General features: G+C 34.6%; 1 protein-coding gene across 1 annotated transcript in view; it reads right to left on the minus strand.

The window, feature by feature from the left end:
• C17H8orf34 (chromosome 17 C8orf34 homolog) overlaps nt 1-20,941 on the minus strand; it is a 338,603-nt gene that overhangs the window by 22,687 nt on the left and 294,975 nt on the right. Inside the window, exons 11-12 of the mRNA XM_036830419.1 lie at nt 12,969-13,016; nt 2,270-2,363 (exon numbers count right to left, since the gene is read on the minus strand). Coding sequence (XP_036686314.1) covers nt 2,270-2,363; nt 12,969-13,016 — 142 coding nt within the window. The remainder of the gene's footprint in view (nt 1-2,269; nt 2,364-12,968; nt 13,017-20,941) is intronic.

Here is a 20,941-nt window from a genome sequence, read left to right on the forward strand (position 1 = left end):
TTCAAACAATTTACCATTGTCAAGGGTCACCTCCAAGTATGACATTACTGAAATCAAATATTTTTGGTTCTAGGTCTATGGTTAGGAGAGTTTAAGAATGACCTTCTTCAGAGTGACTGATAGACTATATGGCAAAATCTATGGCTAACCTATAAATCCAATATTAAAATTTTAATAAAACTATAAATAATTTTCATGACAATTATTCAGTCACAATTATTATTCATTTTATTTGTTTCATATTTATAACTGTCCTGACAAACAAGTTAGAAAGTACCCAAGAAACCTATACATTCATTCATTTATTAAATTTTCAGATATTTATTGAGGTCTTATTATGTAGCTAAATAAGATGAAGAAAACAGATTCCTTCCCTCAAGGAATAAGTTGTAAGATGATTACAACTTATCATCAAAATCTTGTGAAAGTATATGGCAGAAAGGCAATATGATTAGAGGACAAGGGTTGAAGAAAGTTCTGGGGGTTTTTAATCTCCTTTGCATTAGTAAGCTGTTTTCCAGACTTAATACTGATGGAGACATATGGATTTCAGGGAAAATAAGTAAGTCTGAATTTGGACTTGGATTAAATATACTTCTGATTGATTATTTTCTTGATTTTAGTTTTTAGTTCATTAAAAGTTATAGCACATTCATAGAATTAATACACTGTGCATCCTGTAAGGGTGTTGTTTACCTGGTCATGCCCACTTTGGGCACCTGGATGTTGAATCTGAGAGAGTACAGCTAGCCCAATTATATATAGTGTCTTTATACAATACACACGTGTGCACGCATGCACACACATATACACACACATTCGCTTGAAGGATTTATTTAATGCAAAATTTATGAAGACCGCAAAAGAATTTGATGAAAATTATTAAATCCAAACTCTAGAATGAGAGCTTATGTATGTTTAAATGTGTGGGGAGTAGGAGGTATAAATGTGCTTGCGTTTGTTTTCATAAAAGTTCCGGGCCATTCGTAATTCTTTCAGATTTGGGGGATGCTCTTCTTTGTACCCTGTGCTGCTCCTTTCCTAGACTATTTTACTTAGGATCCCTTGCATTAAAGATCTTCCAAACTACTCTATAGTACATGCTTGAAGTACAGTCTACTTTCTGAGTCTTCATCAGTTGTTTTCTATAGAAGGTGTTTCCCTCCATTGGAATCTGTACAATGTCACTATGTTATTCACTGCATTTCGAATGTGTCAGCTGAGTGACACTGGGTCTGTCTCCTCCTCTCACCTGAGCACCTGCCTCTTAGGTCCCTCTCCTGGCTGTGCTCCCTCTGGCCACATAAGCCTGCAGTTATGGAAGTGGGATAAGGATCTTTATAAATGCCTTTTAACCTGGAAAAGTAATTTCCTGGATCTCCCTGGGTACAGAATCATGATGCTACCTGTGTAATATATCAGGTATCTCTGATGACTACAGCTCAGGGGAATAGTTAATTAACTGCTTCACTCCAATTATCATGAGGGCTACATTACTACTTACAATTTTTATTTGTCTCTGCAGGCTACCACTGGTAAAGAAAACAAAGTAAGATTCTGATACCTTATTATTTTAAAAATTGATGTTTTTCCTCTATAATCCAGACACTAACTTCTCATCTTCATGCTGAACCCATCTGTCTGACAATGTCAATAACCCCTGGAGAGCATGCACTGAGTCATGCCAAATTATAGTAATTCATTCTTGTTATGATTATAATCCAATGACTTAAATCAGGAGCTGTATATTCTCTTTGTCTTAACTACTATTATAAAATTAATTTGTTTTGTGAACTTAGAACAGTTCTACATACATAAATTTATCCATATAACCAATAATGATAATTTCAAATATAATAACGAGCCAATCCTAACATACTTTGAAACTTTTTAATAATCACAAGTTATCACTTTATATATGATATGATATATGATATAAATATAGATTTATATGATATAAATCTACAGCATTAGTAGACGATTCACATTCCAAATGGATATTTTATGTTGGTGTTCAGAAATAATAATTCCTTCTTTTAACGTACTACACTGCTTTTCAGAAAGTTAAGTTTATGGGCCTCTGCACCACAATTAAGACATCAGTGAATCAAGATTTTTAGACCGAAAGTATAGCTTATCTTTACATGTTCTCCCTAAACAAGTCTGAATTTTTTGCAGACGTCGTTTGATATTGGGAAAGGCATATACCATCATCATGGATGTCCTTTGGCTGAAAGCAATTTGTCAATAAACAGCAGTGTCTACTCACGTTTCTCTTGTTCTGTTTCCACTCCTTCACTTTCTGTGTCACTTGGCAGGATCCATGGTTGATGAACCACCTGCAATTGCTTTAAAGAGTCATCCTGCCAAAGAAAAAGTTTATTTGGATTAAACTCTAGAATGATACTGTGAATACCAATATGGGTGAACACTTCAGTCTCTATGAATTACATGTCAAAAAACCATAACAAGAATTTCCTCACAACAGAGAAGAATTTTAAGCTTAAATTCATTTTCATTTCATGGATATGCCACAAACTCTGAACTCATTTTATATTCTCCTTTAAATAAGATTTAATGTCTTAATAAGAAGAAATATCTAGACTATGTTCCTTCCTGAATTAATATTTTTATGGAATTCTTAGCACTCATTCTTGGAAATATAATAATGAAATATTCAATATAAAATTGCACAAAATGTGCCTGTTTGCCATCAAGGTTCCAATTCCCTTAAATGAGATTAAAGATTAGTAGGATTTAGAGAATATTCTCAACTTTACCCTTCAGTATTACTTCATTGCCTCCTTCCTCATATTACTTCCTATTTTTATTAATATATTTCTCAAATACTTCCTTGCTGTTCCATGCCTCTGTCATTGCCCTAAAGCAGACTCTTATCATCTCCCATCCTGACTGTAGTCTACGAAGTTTTCTAGGATTAAGATTCATACCCTCCCTAATTCTCTCCACCAGTTTCTTGCCAAGTAGAGCTGTTTAAAATGTCACATGATGTATTCATTACCTTGTTCATAAACCCTTGAGTAGTCTCCTCATTCTTTCCAGCATAAAATCTCAACTCAAGGCCCTCCATGAGCCATACTTGTCTAGCCTCTGATCTACCACCACTTCCATCTCCATCCCACCTCGACTGACACTTCCATTCCAGCTTAATTAACTGGTAGCACCTTAATTTTGTCACTCTCTCTAATCTACCTAGATGTTTCCATAGGTTATACTTCCTGCCTAGAATGCAGTATATTTATCTGTCTCAGACATTAACACTCTTCCCAAGGCTCAGGTATCATCTCTGTTGCCTTCCCTGATGCTCCAAGACAGATTTACTCCTTTGTGTGCCTATTGTATCAATATAACAAATACTATATAGTAATTGTCCTTTCATATCTCTGGCCTCAAAAATAATGTGGAAAGTCCTTGATGCCATGGATAACTTTTTTTACCTATTAATTTCCAGTATCCATTATAATGTCTGGGGAAAAATAGGTACTCACTGACAGGTACACAGTAAACATTTGTGTATGAGGAAGTAAGAAAGAGAAAAAAAGGAGAGGATGAAGGGTAGAAAGGAAGGAGGAAGGAAGGATGGGTCCCTTTGACAATAAAATATAAGTAACAATTTTAAATTTATTGAGTCATCATTCAATAAAATCTTTTCAAACATAACTTTGAAAATTAAAAACATAAAATCAATATTACCTGTCCATTTACTCTTTTGACCTCTCAATTCATTCATCATCTTCCCCCTCTTTGAAAGAAAGATCTTTTCCTCCAACTTGAGATATTTTGCTTTATTTTGTTCAGACAAATACTAACAAGATAAAAATAAAGGCCCACAATCCCAATCTCTAAGAAACATGATACACCAAACATTAAATGTCCACTCTGTTTCAAATAAGCCCTGTATAAGAGAAACAACATATCAGCTGTCCCTTGACTGTGATGGTTACCTCTGGAGATGTTTAGTCCCAATCTAGAGTTTCAAAAAGGTACAGTTTTCCAGGAGTTACAAAGGGGGTTAAGGAGTTGAATAGGTGAAGCACAGGGGATCTTTTAGGGAAGTGATGTATTCTGTGTGATGTAATAATGGTAAATACAAGACATTAAGCACTTGTCAAAACCTGTAGAACTTCACGCCACAGGGTAAACCTTAATGTATGCAAATGAAAAAATCGATTAGGAAGGTGGGATATCCCAGGATGGAAGGCAAAATACTAAAAAAAAGAATCTAAATGAATTACAGATGTAAAAGAACCTCACTGAAGTGGGTGGGGGAATAAGGTGCTGACCTAAGTAACTCTGAAAATGCGTGGAGTCTGTAAGATCAGAAGCAAAAGCAAATGTACATAAGCACTGCATTATAGTGGATAAAGTTACGGGCTTATAGGTTAAAAATTCTGAATATATATGTGTGTGTGTATATATATATATATATATATATATATATATATATATATATATATATTCTGGAATTGAACAAAGTAAATGGATGGCAGATGTTGGAAGCCAAGTTTTTCACTCTTGGAGCAGGAGTTTACAGATAAGCAAGGATAGACTGCTCCATGTATAATGTATTGATATTAGAGTTGGGGACATCAGTGTGAACTCATGTTTAGCTTACTATACATACAGATGGCTACACATATAAATATGTATATATATATATATAAATGGTTCCTAATCACACATCTATCTTGCTGCTATGGCAGCTTAGAGGATTTAGACACAATGACACCCCAGTAGCAATGAAAACAACCACCACCCAGATCCTGGTTGCTAATACCCTTTTCAATGAAAGAATCAGGACTCTTGGACAAAGGACTGACTCTTAGACCAAGGCAAGAAATATATAAGATAAGCCTGGAGCATCTTGTGCCAGAAAGCAAAAAAAGCACTAACACACATACACATACATACACACACACACACACACACACACACACACAAAATGATGGGGGTATATCAAAGGGATAAAGGAGCCAACTGAAAAATCTCTCTGTGGCCAAAGCTAGAACAATTTAAGCAACGAAATAAAGTAGCATTGGGTTACTACCCAACATACAAAACAAATGTCTATCAATCCATTCTGATGAAAATAAATGATTGACTAAATCAACAAGTGGGTGAGAATAGACAAATATGCCATGCAGAAGGATTTCAAATAATTTATGTAGATATTTAAGGAAGCAGAACATAACTTCCCACATCTTTGGTGTGGGCTGTGTATAGTGACTTTCTTCCAAAGAGTACAATATGGAAAGAGAAAGCAAAAAGAGTAAATTTACAGTGGAGAAAACTGACAAATACTACCTGAAACCAGGTGATTAAGGTCAACATCAACAGCAATAATTCCTATTGATAGTATGTAGCCTTGATAGGATGGGATAAAAATGGAATTTTATCTCTATGGTATTCCTCCTCAAAACACATTATCCAAGTCTAACCATGAGAAAAATATCACACAAACCTCAACTGAGGGACAATCAACAAAATATGTGACCAGTACTCTTCAAACACAAGGAAATACATATAGTCAGCAAACACACGGAAAGTCCGAGGAATGGTCACAACCCAGAATAGCCTAAGGAGATGTAAGTATGAAACGTAATGTGACATTGTAAAGCAACTAAACTCCAATAAAAAATTAATTTAAAAAAAAGAAATGTAATGTGACATTTTAGGTGGCATCTTGGGACAACAAACTTGAATGAAGCATGGATTTAGTTACTAGTAATGTATTAATATTCATTAATTGTGACAAATGTACCATACAAATATAAAGCAATAATAATAGTTGAAACTGCAGGGGAGGTATATAGGAACGCTCTGTATTACCTTCACAATAATTCTGTAAATCTAAAACTGTTCTAACATAAAAAAGTTTATGTAAAAAATTGAAATAATAAAAAAATTTTTAATGAGATTCATTAAAAACTCTTTGAGCATCAGCAGCTCTTGAAAATAGTCTGTTAATCGGATTAAAATTTAAATTCCTACCAAATGACAGATGGGCTTTGCAATGAAAAGTCCTTGCTCCAGGGGTCAGGAATCACAGCTTTTTATCCCGGTTAATCTAGGGCATGTCAGTTCCCCTCTTGGAATAGAATGAAGTGGGTGACGGTGCTGGATTAGATCATCTCTAGGACTTTACAATTAGTAAATTTCTAGATCTAGATTCCTTTAGACTGTCAGTAGAATGTGAGAGGAACTAAATGAACTATTGTAGGAAAAGTCAGCAAACGTTAAAGATATTCCATCTTGGAATATACAATTTAGGTATAAATCAGTGTTTATTTTTAGGATTTAACTTTTTTTTCCCCAAATTTATCAAGTATTGGATTTGGTCTTGTAGGGCTATACTACAGAAGCAGCAGAAACATGAAAAATTTTAGCTTTAAAATTCCATAACAGCATAAAGAACAGCAGAAGTAAAATTTTAAAAATTTTCATGCAACAGAGCAGGATATCACATTCCTGCAGTTTTTCAAAAATAGAACATGGAGTCTCTGGTGTTTAAAGAAGAAATATGAAAAATGATCTTTTTGGTTTTATAAGGTAAAATCGAATGGCAAAAGTTCTTTGTTTAAAACAGAAAAAAGTTTAAAGTGATCATGAAAAAAATGTTTTTAATTGAAAAAGTATTTTGATTATTTAGCTTTTTGGCCCATATTCTAAAATCTGTTTTCGTAAGAAAAGATATGACTAAGAAGTCAATGCTGTTACTTTTTCCCATAATAGTTCAGAATATTAAGTAATACTTCTGATTGGTTTCTGGTCTTAATGGCTTTACTACTGAACAGGTAAGCTATTCTTTGTTTATTGCAACCATTCTTTGTTTATTGCAAATTATATAAAATACAAATGAAACATGAGCTCAGCAAAATATGTAGTTTGGGAAAAACTTTAAAATGTTGAGATGTTGGAATCAGAATCATAGAGATAGTATAAATATTGCTATTAATAGACCACTTGAATGTTTTACTTTGGTTTTCCCTTGAATACAGTTAGTAATATAATGCACCTGTTTGCTTCATCAATACCAGCAGGTAGTACTATGTATGTCCAAAGTTCAGCCCATCAGACTACTTATAATTATTTCTGATGGGGTCAAGGAGCTAAAATCGTGAACATTTTTAAAAACGAGTTGACATGTTCCTCTTTGCCAACTTATTCAAAATTTTTTCTACAGGAGTATTAAACTCTGTATGAGCACAGTGCAAACTGTTTCATATTCCCAAGAGCGAGTTCTTTGGATTGCTTTTAGAAGAAATGACATTCATCCTTTTTCTAAAACACTTTCCCCATAAGTATGTAAATGTCCAGGGACCAGGAGTGGTGGGAAATAGTGACATGTATCATATGGAAAACAGTCTCTAGCCCTGTATCAACATATTATTTTATCTGCTAACAGAGTAAGTGCTTTATAAACTTTAGCAGTATTGTTATTCCACGTGGGTAGTTTATTTTTGGATTTTCTAAATGCAATCAATCAGTGATTTATGTCATGTGTGGCCATAGGTTATTCAGGTTATTTAGAGAAAAAAAAAAAATGCTCCTTTGCTCAAACTTTCACCATTGGATAATTTAACTCTTAGGCAACTAAATATTTCTTTCCCTTTGGTTAAGAATGAAAATAACACACCAAACATCAGTTTCCATCTTTCAAAAAGGATTAATCACTTTCATTTCCCTTCTATAACCATGAGATCTATATACAGTAGTATCCCTGAAGCATGTTGCAAATAAAGCAAAATAAAATTACCCCCCACTTTACATACATTTAATAGACTGCAATACTGACAAAGAATTAAGCCTACACTTCCGTTAAAATAAAGTTCTCCATATATAATTTACATTCTTAAATTAGTAAAGCTTGGAAATAACTGTTAATGAAATGGCTAGTATTATCAGGCTGAACTCTAATTTTTTAGTGAATTATACTTCTATAGCTTATTTCTTTTGCATATCATCAAAGGGCAATTAAAACATAAGAACAGGGAAGTAATACATTTGAGAAAATATAAGTTGGAACGAATAGGATCTGGGAAAAGAAAAGAAAGGGAGCAATAACCAAGTTATCAGTACAAAAATATGGTAGATTGTGGAAAACATTACAAAATAAACACAAGCTGCTAAAAAATTTTACCTGACAAATTTGCTACACTACACTACACATTGGGATTGCCCTCTGATAAAAGAAATTTTCACAAATTGAGATATAGGAAAGTCATTCCGGCTTATACATGAGTTAACTTGAATTTTATGCTAACTAAAATAGCCTGTTTGTGGCCTATTAAACATACATTGTACATCTGCTTTAATTCTTAGAGAAAAGGACGCATTGACCAAAAGTAAAGAATGTCCATGTTCACAAATAAAATTCTTTAAGCAAAAAAAAAGAAGAATGTCCATGTTAAAAATAAAGATTAAATGCGTCTCTTCTTGGGACACCAATGCTGGTCCTCCTTTGATGCTAAGACTCCCTTCGCAGGTGTCAAGGCCAAGCTGACTTGCTGTGTACTTGCTGGACTGTTCTTTTTTTTGAAACCTTGAAGAATATAACCCTGACTTGTTTAAGGTTCTCTGTTCTGACAAGATATAAAACTGTTCTGAAAACTCTGCTCCCCCCAAGCAGTTTCTCAGAGTCTTCTGAGCTAGTCCTCAGTTTGGCTCAAAGAAAACTCTTTTCTAGTCTTTCTTATTGATTGTTTATTGATTATTTTCATGACACCTTCATCTTCTTTCTTAATTCATTCCATTTTGTGGTTTTTCTATACAAGGAAATTGTAGGATGAAGTTGTAAAAGACTTTGAAATTAGCAAAAGATTATTGGGTGTAGTCAATGAAAAATAAGTCATTTTTCTAGCAAGCCCTTTTGTTTATCTGATTTTATAAAGGCTCCGAGTCTTTCACTGACTTTGAGCTATTTTACAACTTTGTAATTTACAGAAATGTATAGTAGTGCAAATAATTCTTGTCCATATAAATGCAAATTGCATCTATTTTAATGTAATTGGTTATTAACCTATGGATATTGATCAGTTTTGCCATTTTTTACATCTGTTTATAACTTCATTTCAGCATTCTTTATTTGACTACACGTGTGAGGGTTAGAATTCTCCTTTGAACTGGCTATAACATCTTACTGGTTTCCTCATTCATTAATGACTTAAACAAACCTTGACATGTGTTCATTTTACATCTGTATGAAAGCCATCATGATAAGTGTTTTAAAAATTGCTATCCTTTAACAACATGTATGAATTCTTAATGAATATCGGCGACAAAATAGGGTTTCCCTGCAAAAACGCTTGTTTTCTAGTTTCCTAAGTGGAATAAAACTATAATGCTGAATAATAGTTTTATAATATTTAATATATACTATTATATAATATAATAGTTTATAATATTTCCACTTTTAACAAGTAAATCCCTGTGCATGATAAAAAGCAAATTATCTCTTATTTTTATAGGAGAATAACGTCATGCACTCTCTTTCAAAAGTATAGTTGGAACTTCATTACACTAACAATCACAGAATATACCACAGGAGGAAAAGACAGGCCAAAACTGGCATGAAGAACGATTCTAAGATATTTTGTTACATAGAATTGATCCCCTTTCCAGTTCAGATGGTACAGCTGGCAAAATCAGCCTCAACAGATTTGGAAAGGCCTGCCTGCTCAACGTGCTTCTTTTCCTGTCTGACACCCTCAGAGATTGTGAAGCTGCCGCTTGACACCTTGAGTTAGTTCACACTCCTCTGTGTGTTGCCTTGGCCTTCAGCTAACTTCCTGAAGTTGTGAGGAATGGCTCTAAACTGATCTTGAAAAAGTTTTAAAAATCATTAACTTCAGTCTTTAGCTCTTTATAGTTCCTCAATCATTTAAATTGACAATACTTACTTGTTGAATACATATGCAAATTAATACATTTCTCTATGAATTAGTGGATTTTTAACCAGTATACTATGCTACTTCTCCAGTTATTCCTTTGGGAAATGTGATAGTTTAAATGGATCAGCTTCTCTATAAAATGTATAGTAAACCTTGCAAGTGCTTGATTTTGATAAGCTGTTTTCAATTATATATATTTTTTGAGTGAATATTAATATTATAATTCTAACAGCTAAAATTTTTGCGATGTGAAATTTTTATTCCTACCTTGAGTTAGCAAGTGCCTTACATGTAAAGAACACGTAATTTTTAAAAATTGTTAGAACCATTTTGAGGATTAACAGAAATAAACTATTATAAAATATCTCATTTTTATTTGGTCAAAAATACAAATCCTATCTGAAAAAAAATAATACATTAAATATATAGAAAATATAAGTAGAAATTTCATTTTAGCTTTATTTTTTGAGGAGACCATATCATCTCCTTAGTTTTGACTTAGGTCTAAACAGAATTGCCTAACATCATGTGGTTATGATTCTGTCCAATTATAAAACTAAATTAAAAAAATAAATAAACAGGGACTTTGATGTGCAAAGAGCTGTTCAAACTTTAGCAAGAAATGTTAAATATAATAAAAATGTAAACTCTATGGTTTATGTGAGTTTTAGTGTGTACTAAATAAAAGCAAATGTTTGCTAGATCACTTTTAACTTTTAACTTCAATGCTTCTAACATTTATAAATACTGTTCCCCATTGTTTGCTGATTCTACTAACAAGAAGAAGGAGGGCAAAAGTGAAATAAGAGTATAAGTGAGAAAAAATAAAACTATCCTTTTATGGCTCACATTCTTAACAAATTCGGACTGCCAGTGGAGAAGAGTTAGAACACATATTTCCTAAAGACCAAATGCATTAATGTCTGCAAAAAGAAACCAACTATTGACAAATTAATAGTTCATTAATTAAGATCATGCTTAGTTTTTCTGTAAAGGATGATTGTTTACTGCTTTTAAAAAGAGCTGAAATCTAAATATCAATCAATATTAGAAAAAAAATACTATGTGATACTGAACCCCTAGAAAGGAAAGGCTTACCTTGGGCAGCTCACACATAGTCGTAAATTCAAACTGAAAGTCAGTAATGAATCTCAGAAGCTAGAGAGATTACATACCCCAATCAACCAAAAATATTATTTTTGAGAGTAAATGAATAAATAAAACTCATAAATTTATTAATAAGAATTTCCCTTTTACCCATGTTATATTTATAAAATTGGGGATTTTCCATGAAGTATGCAGTTACTTTCTAGAAATAGCGTTTTAAAGACCACTTCAGGGCAGAGCTTCTCAGACTTTAGGGTGTTTATGAATAACACAGGGGTTTTGTTAGAAATGCAAATTTTGATTCTTTGGATCTGGTGTGAGTCCTGAGGTTTGGCATTTCTTACAAGCCCCCATTTCTTACCTAGTCAGAGGACCACACGGAGGAGCAATGCCCTGCCAGCACTTCTAGTGAAAAGGCACAAATTCCCAACCTTGTCACATTAAGTACTTACAATTGCTTACAACATGCACGTTTAGATTGCACATGTATAATGATGGAGAAAATAAGGATCTTTTCCTTGGATAAGAACCCAAATTAGAATGACTCATTTTTAAAGTTCTATCACGCACGCAGCCCATGCCCTGTACCAGCACCTCGATGCTCCTCTTCTTCCAAAGTACTAGACCCGTACAGGACACATTACAAAAGGCATTAGGTACCCTTTTTGTGGAGGTGACCTACCACCTCTAGTCCCTAATGGGGAATGCTAGCCAAGGGCTTGGGCAACTGCAGAATCCTAAAGGGAGGTTCTACTGGTGTACATATTGAAAATAGTATCTTTCTCTCCTTGGGCAACATTAATTTCTTGACTGTATTTTTCTCAATTTCTGCATCAAATCCATTACAATGAAATTTAAAGTTGGTGCACCAACACTCCAATTTTTTGCCCCATATATTTTGATTTTCTAACCTGAACTGAGACCATCTACGTAGTTATTTCCTTTCTTTCCTTTTGTTACCCTTTCTCCATTGTGCTTTTGGTAAAACTTCAACCATCTCCAAACAAGCCTGCAAACCAGAGATTTGAGACTTAAAGGGGTGCTATGCACTCTGATTTTCCTCTCCAAGTGATATTTGGAAGCAAGAGTGAGTTTAAGTATGGGTACACTGTTTTGAATAAATGTATGGACTACCTACTACATTCAGTAGGCCACTCAAAATGGTCTTTTAATGGATTCACGCATGAAAGAACAAAATATTTAGAGAAACAGGTTCTGTCTTGCTGAGAAGCAATAGTCAAACCAAATATTTGCTACTTCTATGACATCATCGCCAAACTGTTTTCCAGTTCCCTTCACGTGAAACAGATTCAGATGGCTAATTCAGTGACCATTACGGTTTGGCTCCAGACCAAGTTTTATTGAGTCTGCCCACTGGCTTATCTGAGAGTTCCCAAATGCAGTTTGCAGACAGCCCAAAGACACATCCTGAGACACAGAGCACCCTTGGATATTTCCAAAATAAAACCAGGAGTCTAAATGGTTTTGCAACAAAAATCTGCCAGACATTTTTATTGTCAAGATAGCACTTTGCTTAATGGCTTGTACGAATAACATCCTTGATGAGCGTTTATCACATGAATGAATGCCAATTTGGTACAGATTATTCTCTCCATAAGAACAACGATCATATCTTATTTTTTTTGTGCATGGCCAATATAAAACATGTGTTTCTCATTTATTAGGATAGCAACAAATGTTTGTGAGTGAAAATATATGATAGCCTTAGGTTTATACAGTTTTACCTTCATTTTCAAGATAAATAAATATTTATAGGATCTCCCGACCAAGGAGGAACAAAACACCATTTTGATAACATATTATTTACTGTCTTGTTTTTGTGGGCATGACTGGAAACCCTACAGGCAGATGGAGAAAGCCCAAGTGAGTGTCTCACCCTATATGATAGACTGATTTCAGACCATGTTACAAGACTATCTTAGAACTCACTTCTTCCATGTAGTTTTTCAATGATTGTCCTCCACTGGAGGCTTCTCCCTAGAGGCAAAGAGGAAGAGAGGTTGAAAAAGTCAAGAGAAGGAGAGAGAAAATAGGAAAGAAGATGAGTCACGAAGAGCAGTGAAACCTGGGGGCAACACCAAATCTTTACTATGCTCCAGCATCTCAGTTTGTACTTATGGGATTATCAGTTTGGCAAATTCTTACTCTGAAGGAGATAATAATTGTTTCAAGGCAACAATATATCTTTTAGGTGGATTTTAGGTCACATAAACAAATAACCACCTAGTGGAGCTAGGTGGACAGAATGCTAAATGTGTAGTATAAGATTTTCTGTTATTAACTTTATAAATATGCACCTAAAATTAGATTAAGAAAACAGTCACTAATTCTGTATTTGATAAATCTGTGTGAAGACCTAGCACAGGGACTTAAAAGTACTTATGGAAAAGAGTACAGCTCATTAGCCTTCCCTTTTCCAAATGTTTATATCCAGTCTTCCTCACCTTACTTGTATGTTATTAGTAAATTCTCCGTTATTTGTGCCTTTTACCAGCATTTCATTGAACACTAGTAATCCCTGAGATTTTAAATCACTGAAACTTAAAACATCAAATTAAACAGATATCGCAAACTCATCTAAACATTGCTGGTCAAAATTGTCAAACAACTTGTCAGTTTGGAAAGGTTATATATACATAAAAGCAAAGTGATTCAGTTAGAAAAAGATATATTTTTATACTTCATGGCCAGAAACGTTTGGAAATAAATTCTGAGATATGAAATGATAAATTCTAGGACACCATATGTGTTTCAAAGATAACTAAATAAGTGTGAATAAAGCTTACATTTGTTTCTATAACTTTTCAAAGACCCTCCTTTTGAACTTTTCAAGGCTCTCATAGACGTGACCTTATTTGATTGGTTTTTCAGTACAATTTGAGGGTAAGGCATCCTCAGGTCAATTCGATCCATAAAGAAATTGAAGGCAGGGCTGCTGATTGAAGTGCTTAAAGCCCAGGAGGCAAAAAAGGCATTGCTGGGACTGGATTCAACCCTGACACTCTTCTACCTTGCTGAAATGAAAATTCTAAAACAAAAAATTAAATTTACTTTAGTTTTTTTAAAAAAATTGTGATGTATACTCCAAAGCACTTTCAGAGGGTTAAAAAAAAAAAAAAAAAAAGCATGCTTTTTCTTCAAAACAAAAATTAAGCTAGGAATAAAGTTCTGGGATTCCTTAGAAATCACAGATGTAGTCATATTTTTTCACAAATCATGGTTTCCACTAGCAAAAAATTAATATGCTATAGTTTAAATGTTTCCAAATGCTTCCAAGCTTGTGGGATTTTTTTCAACGGATAAGATAGTGAAAGAGATAGGATAGTTTTATTTACTTAAACTGAAACATAAACTATTAGAAAATATCAAATCCATATAAATCCTCCAAACTGTGAGGAATTTAACTCAAAGCATGCAGAGAGGGCTGGAAACTTACTTCAAATAAACTGCTTTTTAAAGTTGAACTAACTACGCTATCACCCCTCATTTGGACAACTGGTCCAGAAAGAATGCTGTGGGTTCTTCCAATTTGGCTCTTGTGTGTGACAGAACTAGTCCATTTGTGCCAATAATCCCCTTTGCCTGTGCTGCTAGGGGCAAGAGAATGAGTGGCAAACTGCCTGGAGTAACAGCTCTGCTTTCTGGAAGGGCCAGCGTCTGAGGGCCGACAGTGAGATGCTGTAGACCAGTCCCTGGGGGCTCGCTGAAGACACCTATTTGTCTCCTTCACTCTGGAGTGCAATGGTTTTCCCAAATTGTCCGGATACTTGTAGTCTTATGCCAAGACCTGGTGATGATTGAGGGTTTTCTTGATGACCAGATATAACTAAAGCACTGTGCATACTACAGGGCTTCTCGACAGGCTTTCTTTTTCCCACAGTGCCAGGTCCTTTTCAATATCTACACCATAGAAAAGGAGCAACCTACACAACGCTATTTGTTTCAAAGGCCACACAGCTTGGAGTCTGGCTGTGACCACCTTTCATAAATCACTGACATGGGTGGCACTGATGAATGAGGAACACAAAGTAAACGACTCCAGGAGGAAAATACAGAGGAAATGGACCTTTTGCAGAGAAGATTACAAATGTGGCACAGAGCCAAGTGAACAAAGAAAAGAACAAGACATCAGGATCTCTGAGCCTTGGGGTCAGAAGAGATGGCCCCAGCCAAGAGGCTTGATTCAACACGGCTGCCCCAGGTTCCCCATTTCTAACATGGCACTGCTGAAATGCTGATCTTCCCTCCTTCCCCCACTGGTCGTGCTAATGAAATAAAATCCCTTCCAAAGCACAAAGCTATCAACTTCAGTCATCCTTTTCTTAGCTTTAAAGAACTGGCATTTTAAATACCAAGTCATTCTAACAACATAATATTTTGTTAATCACCTGGAAATGAATCAAAAATACCCAAATGCAATTTCCCTTGAAAAACAAAGAGAAGAAAGGGGATAGAAGGGTGGCAGACAGGGGCGTGTGAAGGAGGGAAAGGGCAGAATACATGGAAACTATGCCTTCAAAAAAAAAAGGAAGAAAAGGAATTTCCTGAAATGTGGTTTCACTTATCATGAATCTTAATATAACCAACGGTTGAGATAAAAATGTTTTGAATGTGAATTACAAAATATATTATAAACTCAGAGAAAGAAAGAAAAAGAGGCTGATATGATTACTGCTCAACATATGACGTGGGATCACAGCTGTCAGAGACGAAGGCTATCGTCACTCCCCTAGTTCTTTTCCAGTTAAGGAAACATTCTCAGTGAGATGGCATATTCTAGAGACTGAGCTAGGACTAGACCCACACTTTCCTGAATCCATCACCATTTTCCACCATATCAGGCTGCTCTTGTTTCAACCAGTATTTCCTGTTCATCTCTTACTAATCTTTAGACAAAATGCATACAGACTTGCACTTGCATATAGGGTACATTTATCCTCTAACATTTTATGTCTAAGACCTCTGGTATTCATTTCCTTCAAAGAAAGTTCCATGAGAACTCTACTTCCACCAGAATGTTCTTTCTTCCCACCTTTTTTTCAAATGAAACTAAACAATAATCCTGATACAGACAACACTCTCTTAAGAAGTACCTGTGGTACTTAGAACCCATAGAAGAATGGAAGCTCCATATGAATGGCCAGGGCATTTCTGAACCTAAGGGACCCATAACACTTTACCCCGTTATTTATTCCACAAGTATTTATTAAGCACCTATTGTGTGCCACATAATTAACTAGGCTTGGGGACAAAGAGGTGAATAAGAACTAATCCCTACCATAAAAAGTTTACCTTGAGAAAACAGATCTACAAGTTATTAGAATACAGAGCAAAAGTTAATTGACACAGGTAAGCCCAAGGTGCCACAGGAAAAAATAGGAGGAAAAGGCACCTACTCTTTCATTTATTTAACAGGCATGTTTTGAGAAATTCTATGTGCTGGGAACTGTTATACGCATTGGATACAGATGATGAAGGAGTCAAAGTAGAAGGATTAAAACTTGCAGAAATTATTTTTAAGCTTAGTCCTAAAGACAGTCAATTAGCCAGACGAAGGAGCTGAATAAGGAGGAGAACTCGTACCAGGCAGAAGGAAAATTCTGTGCAAGGGTCCAGACCCAACAGAGCTAATATATGAAACCACAAGTATTACTATGAAAACCACCAATATACTATGCACTGAAATGTGTATTGCATTTTGAGATATAGAGATATTAACATCGTGTCATTTCCTAATTTTATACTATAATTTCCTGTAATACAGCTGCTAATATAATGGTTACACGTTTTTTGGGGTTTTTGCCATGCCACGAGGCTTGCGGGATCTTAGTTCCCTGACCAAGGATAGAACCCAGGCCCCCTTAAGTAGAAGCGCAGAGTCCTAACCACTGGACCACCAGGGAATTCCTTGTTGTATTTTCTTTTTTTCTATTATTATTTATTTATATACATCTTTATTGGAGTATAATTGCTTCACAATGCTGTGTTAGTTTCTGTTGTACAACAAAGTGAATCAGCCGTATACATACACATATCCCCATATCCCAAAGAGAAAAACAAATACTGTTGTGTTTTCTAAGTGCATTATTACACAGGGTTACTGAATTTGTGACAGATGACAGACAGATTGAAGTTCAGCTTTCCAAACTCCAGCAAACTTTATAGGCGGCAACTACTACTGATGTCCAAGAGAATAAGCAGTGATCTATTTCCAATTAGTAAAAAACTGGGTGCAATAGTTTAGAAAATCAAAATTGTTTTGGAAAGTTCAGAAGTCTTTTAGATCATTGATGTAGTCAATAAATTAATAGTTACACTTGAGTTTTCACACTTACATATATAAACAGATGCTGTTTCTAATTGGCCCCAAAGTCTTTTCATACTGTTGAAAAATTTTTTTTCTGAAACTTTGCTCACAATCTCATGAACAATTATAGCACCAGTGCAGACCATCTTTCTCTGAAAATGACACCTTTATCCAGTAGAGAAGACACTTGACTGCTTTAGCATTGCTAAGGGCTAAAAGACAGTAGCATTTTAAGAGAAGATGTTATGATCTTACTCTACCTTTAAGTTCCACAGTGGCTGTGGGTTACATCTGTACCAGGAATCAGCAACCTAAGGTGTGATCAGAAGCCAAATTTCCCTCTCAAAAGGGACAAATAACACTCAGTCCCTATGCACATAACCAACTTTTAAATTAAAATGAGAACAATCTACATTTTTCTTCCAATTTTTTCATGTTAAGCTAAATAGTTCCTTTAGTGATAATGCCCTTGCCTTAGAGACTTACCTTAAAACAATTTAAAAAGGCAGGAGCAGTTATGGAACTAATGACTATTACTAATAATGTCAAATTTTAAGGTATTTTAGCGTTCCTTGTTATTTTCTGAAAAGTGGCTATTCAGTTGCCAAAAAAAAAAAAAAAAAAAAAGCATTTTATTCTTTTCTTTTCTTCCCACGTAAAAAATATGGGAGTGCAATGCCAGTAATGAGAGGCTCCCTATTTAGGAGAGTGGTAATTTTTATGAATGGATATTGAATAGGAGAAGGGACGAGATGAGAGGGTGGGGCTGTAGGATGGATGGCTAGTGCTAATCATTTTTAATTGCAATGACATAAAATAGACTGAGATATATATTATTGGTCAACTGACTTTTAAAAAATCCATATGACCTTGAACTATTCACTGTACCAATAACAGCAAATTGTCAGCCATAAGATCTTGGAAAGTCACAACTTGTCTTCTGAAGGTGCGTTTCCTCATATATAAGGTTGTTTCAGAACCACAGGGTTGTTTCACATTGGATAGTGAATGTGAAAGACTGTTGAAACCTTCAGAGTTATACAACTGTAAAGTGCAGAATTATTATTCTGTAAATGTGTATATCTTCACTGATCCACTCACCTGTTAGTTTTCCTGTCTTCTCCCCTGGCCCCATCACTCAAATCCTCACATGGTCCTTTGACTGTATGCATATCTTTACCAAAACATATATCACACCCTATTACAACCACTGGCTACTTTCTCTGTCTTTCCCATTTAACTCTAAGTTGTTGAAGGGCAAAAATTGTTTTTATTAATTTTTGCTTCCCAAGTCCTGGTACAGGGCCGGGCAATATAGGTGAAAACTAAATATTTGAAGAATGAATGAGCAAACAAACAATTTGTAGATTTAGCTGGCTCTGGATCCACACAGAGACTATAGAATCATACAGCTTATAAATAATGAGATAAAAGAGAGAACTCACTTTTAAAATCAGCAAGTAGATAGTATTATTGAATGTGCAATAAAGACACTGAAGAAATTGCTGATTACTTAGGATTTGTAAGTAGTTATTGAATAGAACTTTCACCTTGAAATATGAAAACTATTCGTAAGTATATTTTTACTATTTCATTAAACTAGTGCTATGGATAATTATTTTCATAATACTGAAAAATGGAAATATGTAAAATTGGCCTTTAAAATATCTAATGAGATACATTAGAGTTAGAGATACATTAGAATTTAGGAAAGAGAAATTTTTTTGAAAAAACTTTCAGAAATAAAGACTAAAGTAGGACAGACAAAAAATAAACAAACACAACAGATAATGTCGTAAAAGAACTAGAAGGTAAATAAGAGAAATTTTTTAAATCAAAAAGAAATTCAGAAAGATATTTTTTTTAAAGGATTTTAGGGAAAGTGATAAATATTGAAGAGAAGCAGAGAAGACGAAATACACAGAAAATAGGAGACCTTAAGGCAGAAAACAAAAGAAAGGGAACAGAATCGATGCAAAAAGTTATAATTCAAGAAAACTTCCCTGAAATAATAATAAAAGAAATTACATATTGCACTGCATACCTGGCAATAGTGAGCCAGACTGATATACTCTAGCAAATTCATCGTATTTTAAAGATAAAACGTCCTTTGGGCATCTAGAAAAATGTACTGCATGATTTATACAGGGAAAATATTTAGATTATCATTAGACTTTAACAGCAGTGATTTATAACGGTAGAAAAACGAAGTAATATATTTAAAATACTGAAGGAAAGAAAACGTGAGCTCAGTAATCTAATGGAGAATGAACTTCAGAAAACTAAAATGCCGAGATCTAAGAACAGATGGTGAGCATTAACTATAGAGTTACCTGTCCTAAGACCACATGACAGTTGAAAAGCAGAGAATATGTTATGCATTGGCTATATACTCTGACAATGTGGATTTGGTACAACTATGAACAAGTTGGACGAGAACAGAGAAAGCATATGCATTTTTTCAGTATTTGTATTGGTAGATGGATTGATATTTTTATCCTGAGACCCCTGTATAGAATATGGAATAAGACAAATGAGTTATTATGGAATATTTTAATTCCAACATTGCCTTTATCATTGAGAATCAGAATTGTTGGTATGGAAAAAAGGAGATAAAGATATAAGAAAATGGGTTAAATTTAAGTCTTGGTATTCTCTAATTTGAATTGAAAGTATCAATGTGAACTAACTGTCCACGCAAAGGGGCTGGAAATAATGATCAATCCAGTAGTAATGAGTATCACTGGTGTCCGGACTGTGGTCTTGAAAGACCATTTCTCACTAAAAGAAACTAGGGCTTTTCAAAAAAAAAAAAAAAAAAAAGGACTGATGCCATATTTGGGACAGGATACACAACACAACATTAGCTTGGAGCATCTTGTGCTACCCAAGAGCAAGCAAGCTATCAGAGACTACCAGGGGCATGACGGGATGACCCATAAACAAACATGAAGAAGTCCTCATGCCAAAGATGGACCAGTCTGAGCTTCAGCAATGATAATAATTGCCATGCATTGAAACTTACCAAATAAGTTTAAAGAAAGTATTGTTTATCTTCAGAAGATATTAGGTACCCTATTCATTATCTTGAAAACTAGCACATAAAGGAGAGAAATCAAGCACGTATCCTGCCTTTCTTAAGAGAACTGTATTACTGGCCAATCAAATAGTAACTGAGAGAAAGGGTCTCTCAGCAAAAGTATTCCAACAAATAAATACAAAAGAAATGATGAAATTAAAATATCACCACTTTTCAACTACCAATGTATACATAAATATTGGCATTGAGACTCTATGGCTGCTAAGATGACAGCATGGGAAACGACCATATATTATGTGTCTCCTATAGTCATGCCGAAGAGGAGCTTTATCCAGTTTCTGGATACATTTCAGGAAAAAACAGAGAACTGAAGAACATGTTGAACCAAGAATATGAAGTTAGCAAAACTCTGACTGCAGAAAACTTGACAGGTCAAATGGCCAGGGTTCTTTAACAGATAAATTGTAAGAAAATGCAAGAAATGGAGTTTAAAAGAACATGCAAGAAGTGGAGTTTAAAAGAGACTTAAAGACATATCTGATTTTTGAAAGTTGG

This window comes from Balaenoptera musculus, chromosome 17, assembly GCF_009873245.2.
Source record: "Balaenoptera musculus isolate JJ_BM4_2016_0621 chromosome 17, mBalMus1.pri.v3, whole genome shotgun sequence".
Lineage (NCBI taxonomy): Eukaryota > Metazoa > Chordata > Mammalia > Artiodactyla > Balaenopteridae > Balaenoptera > Balaenoptera musculus.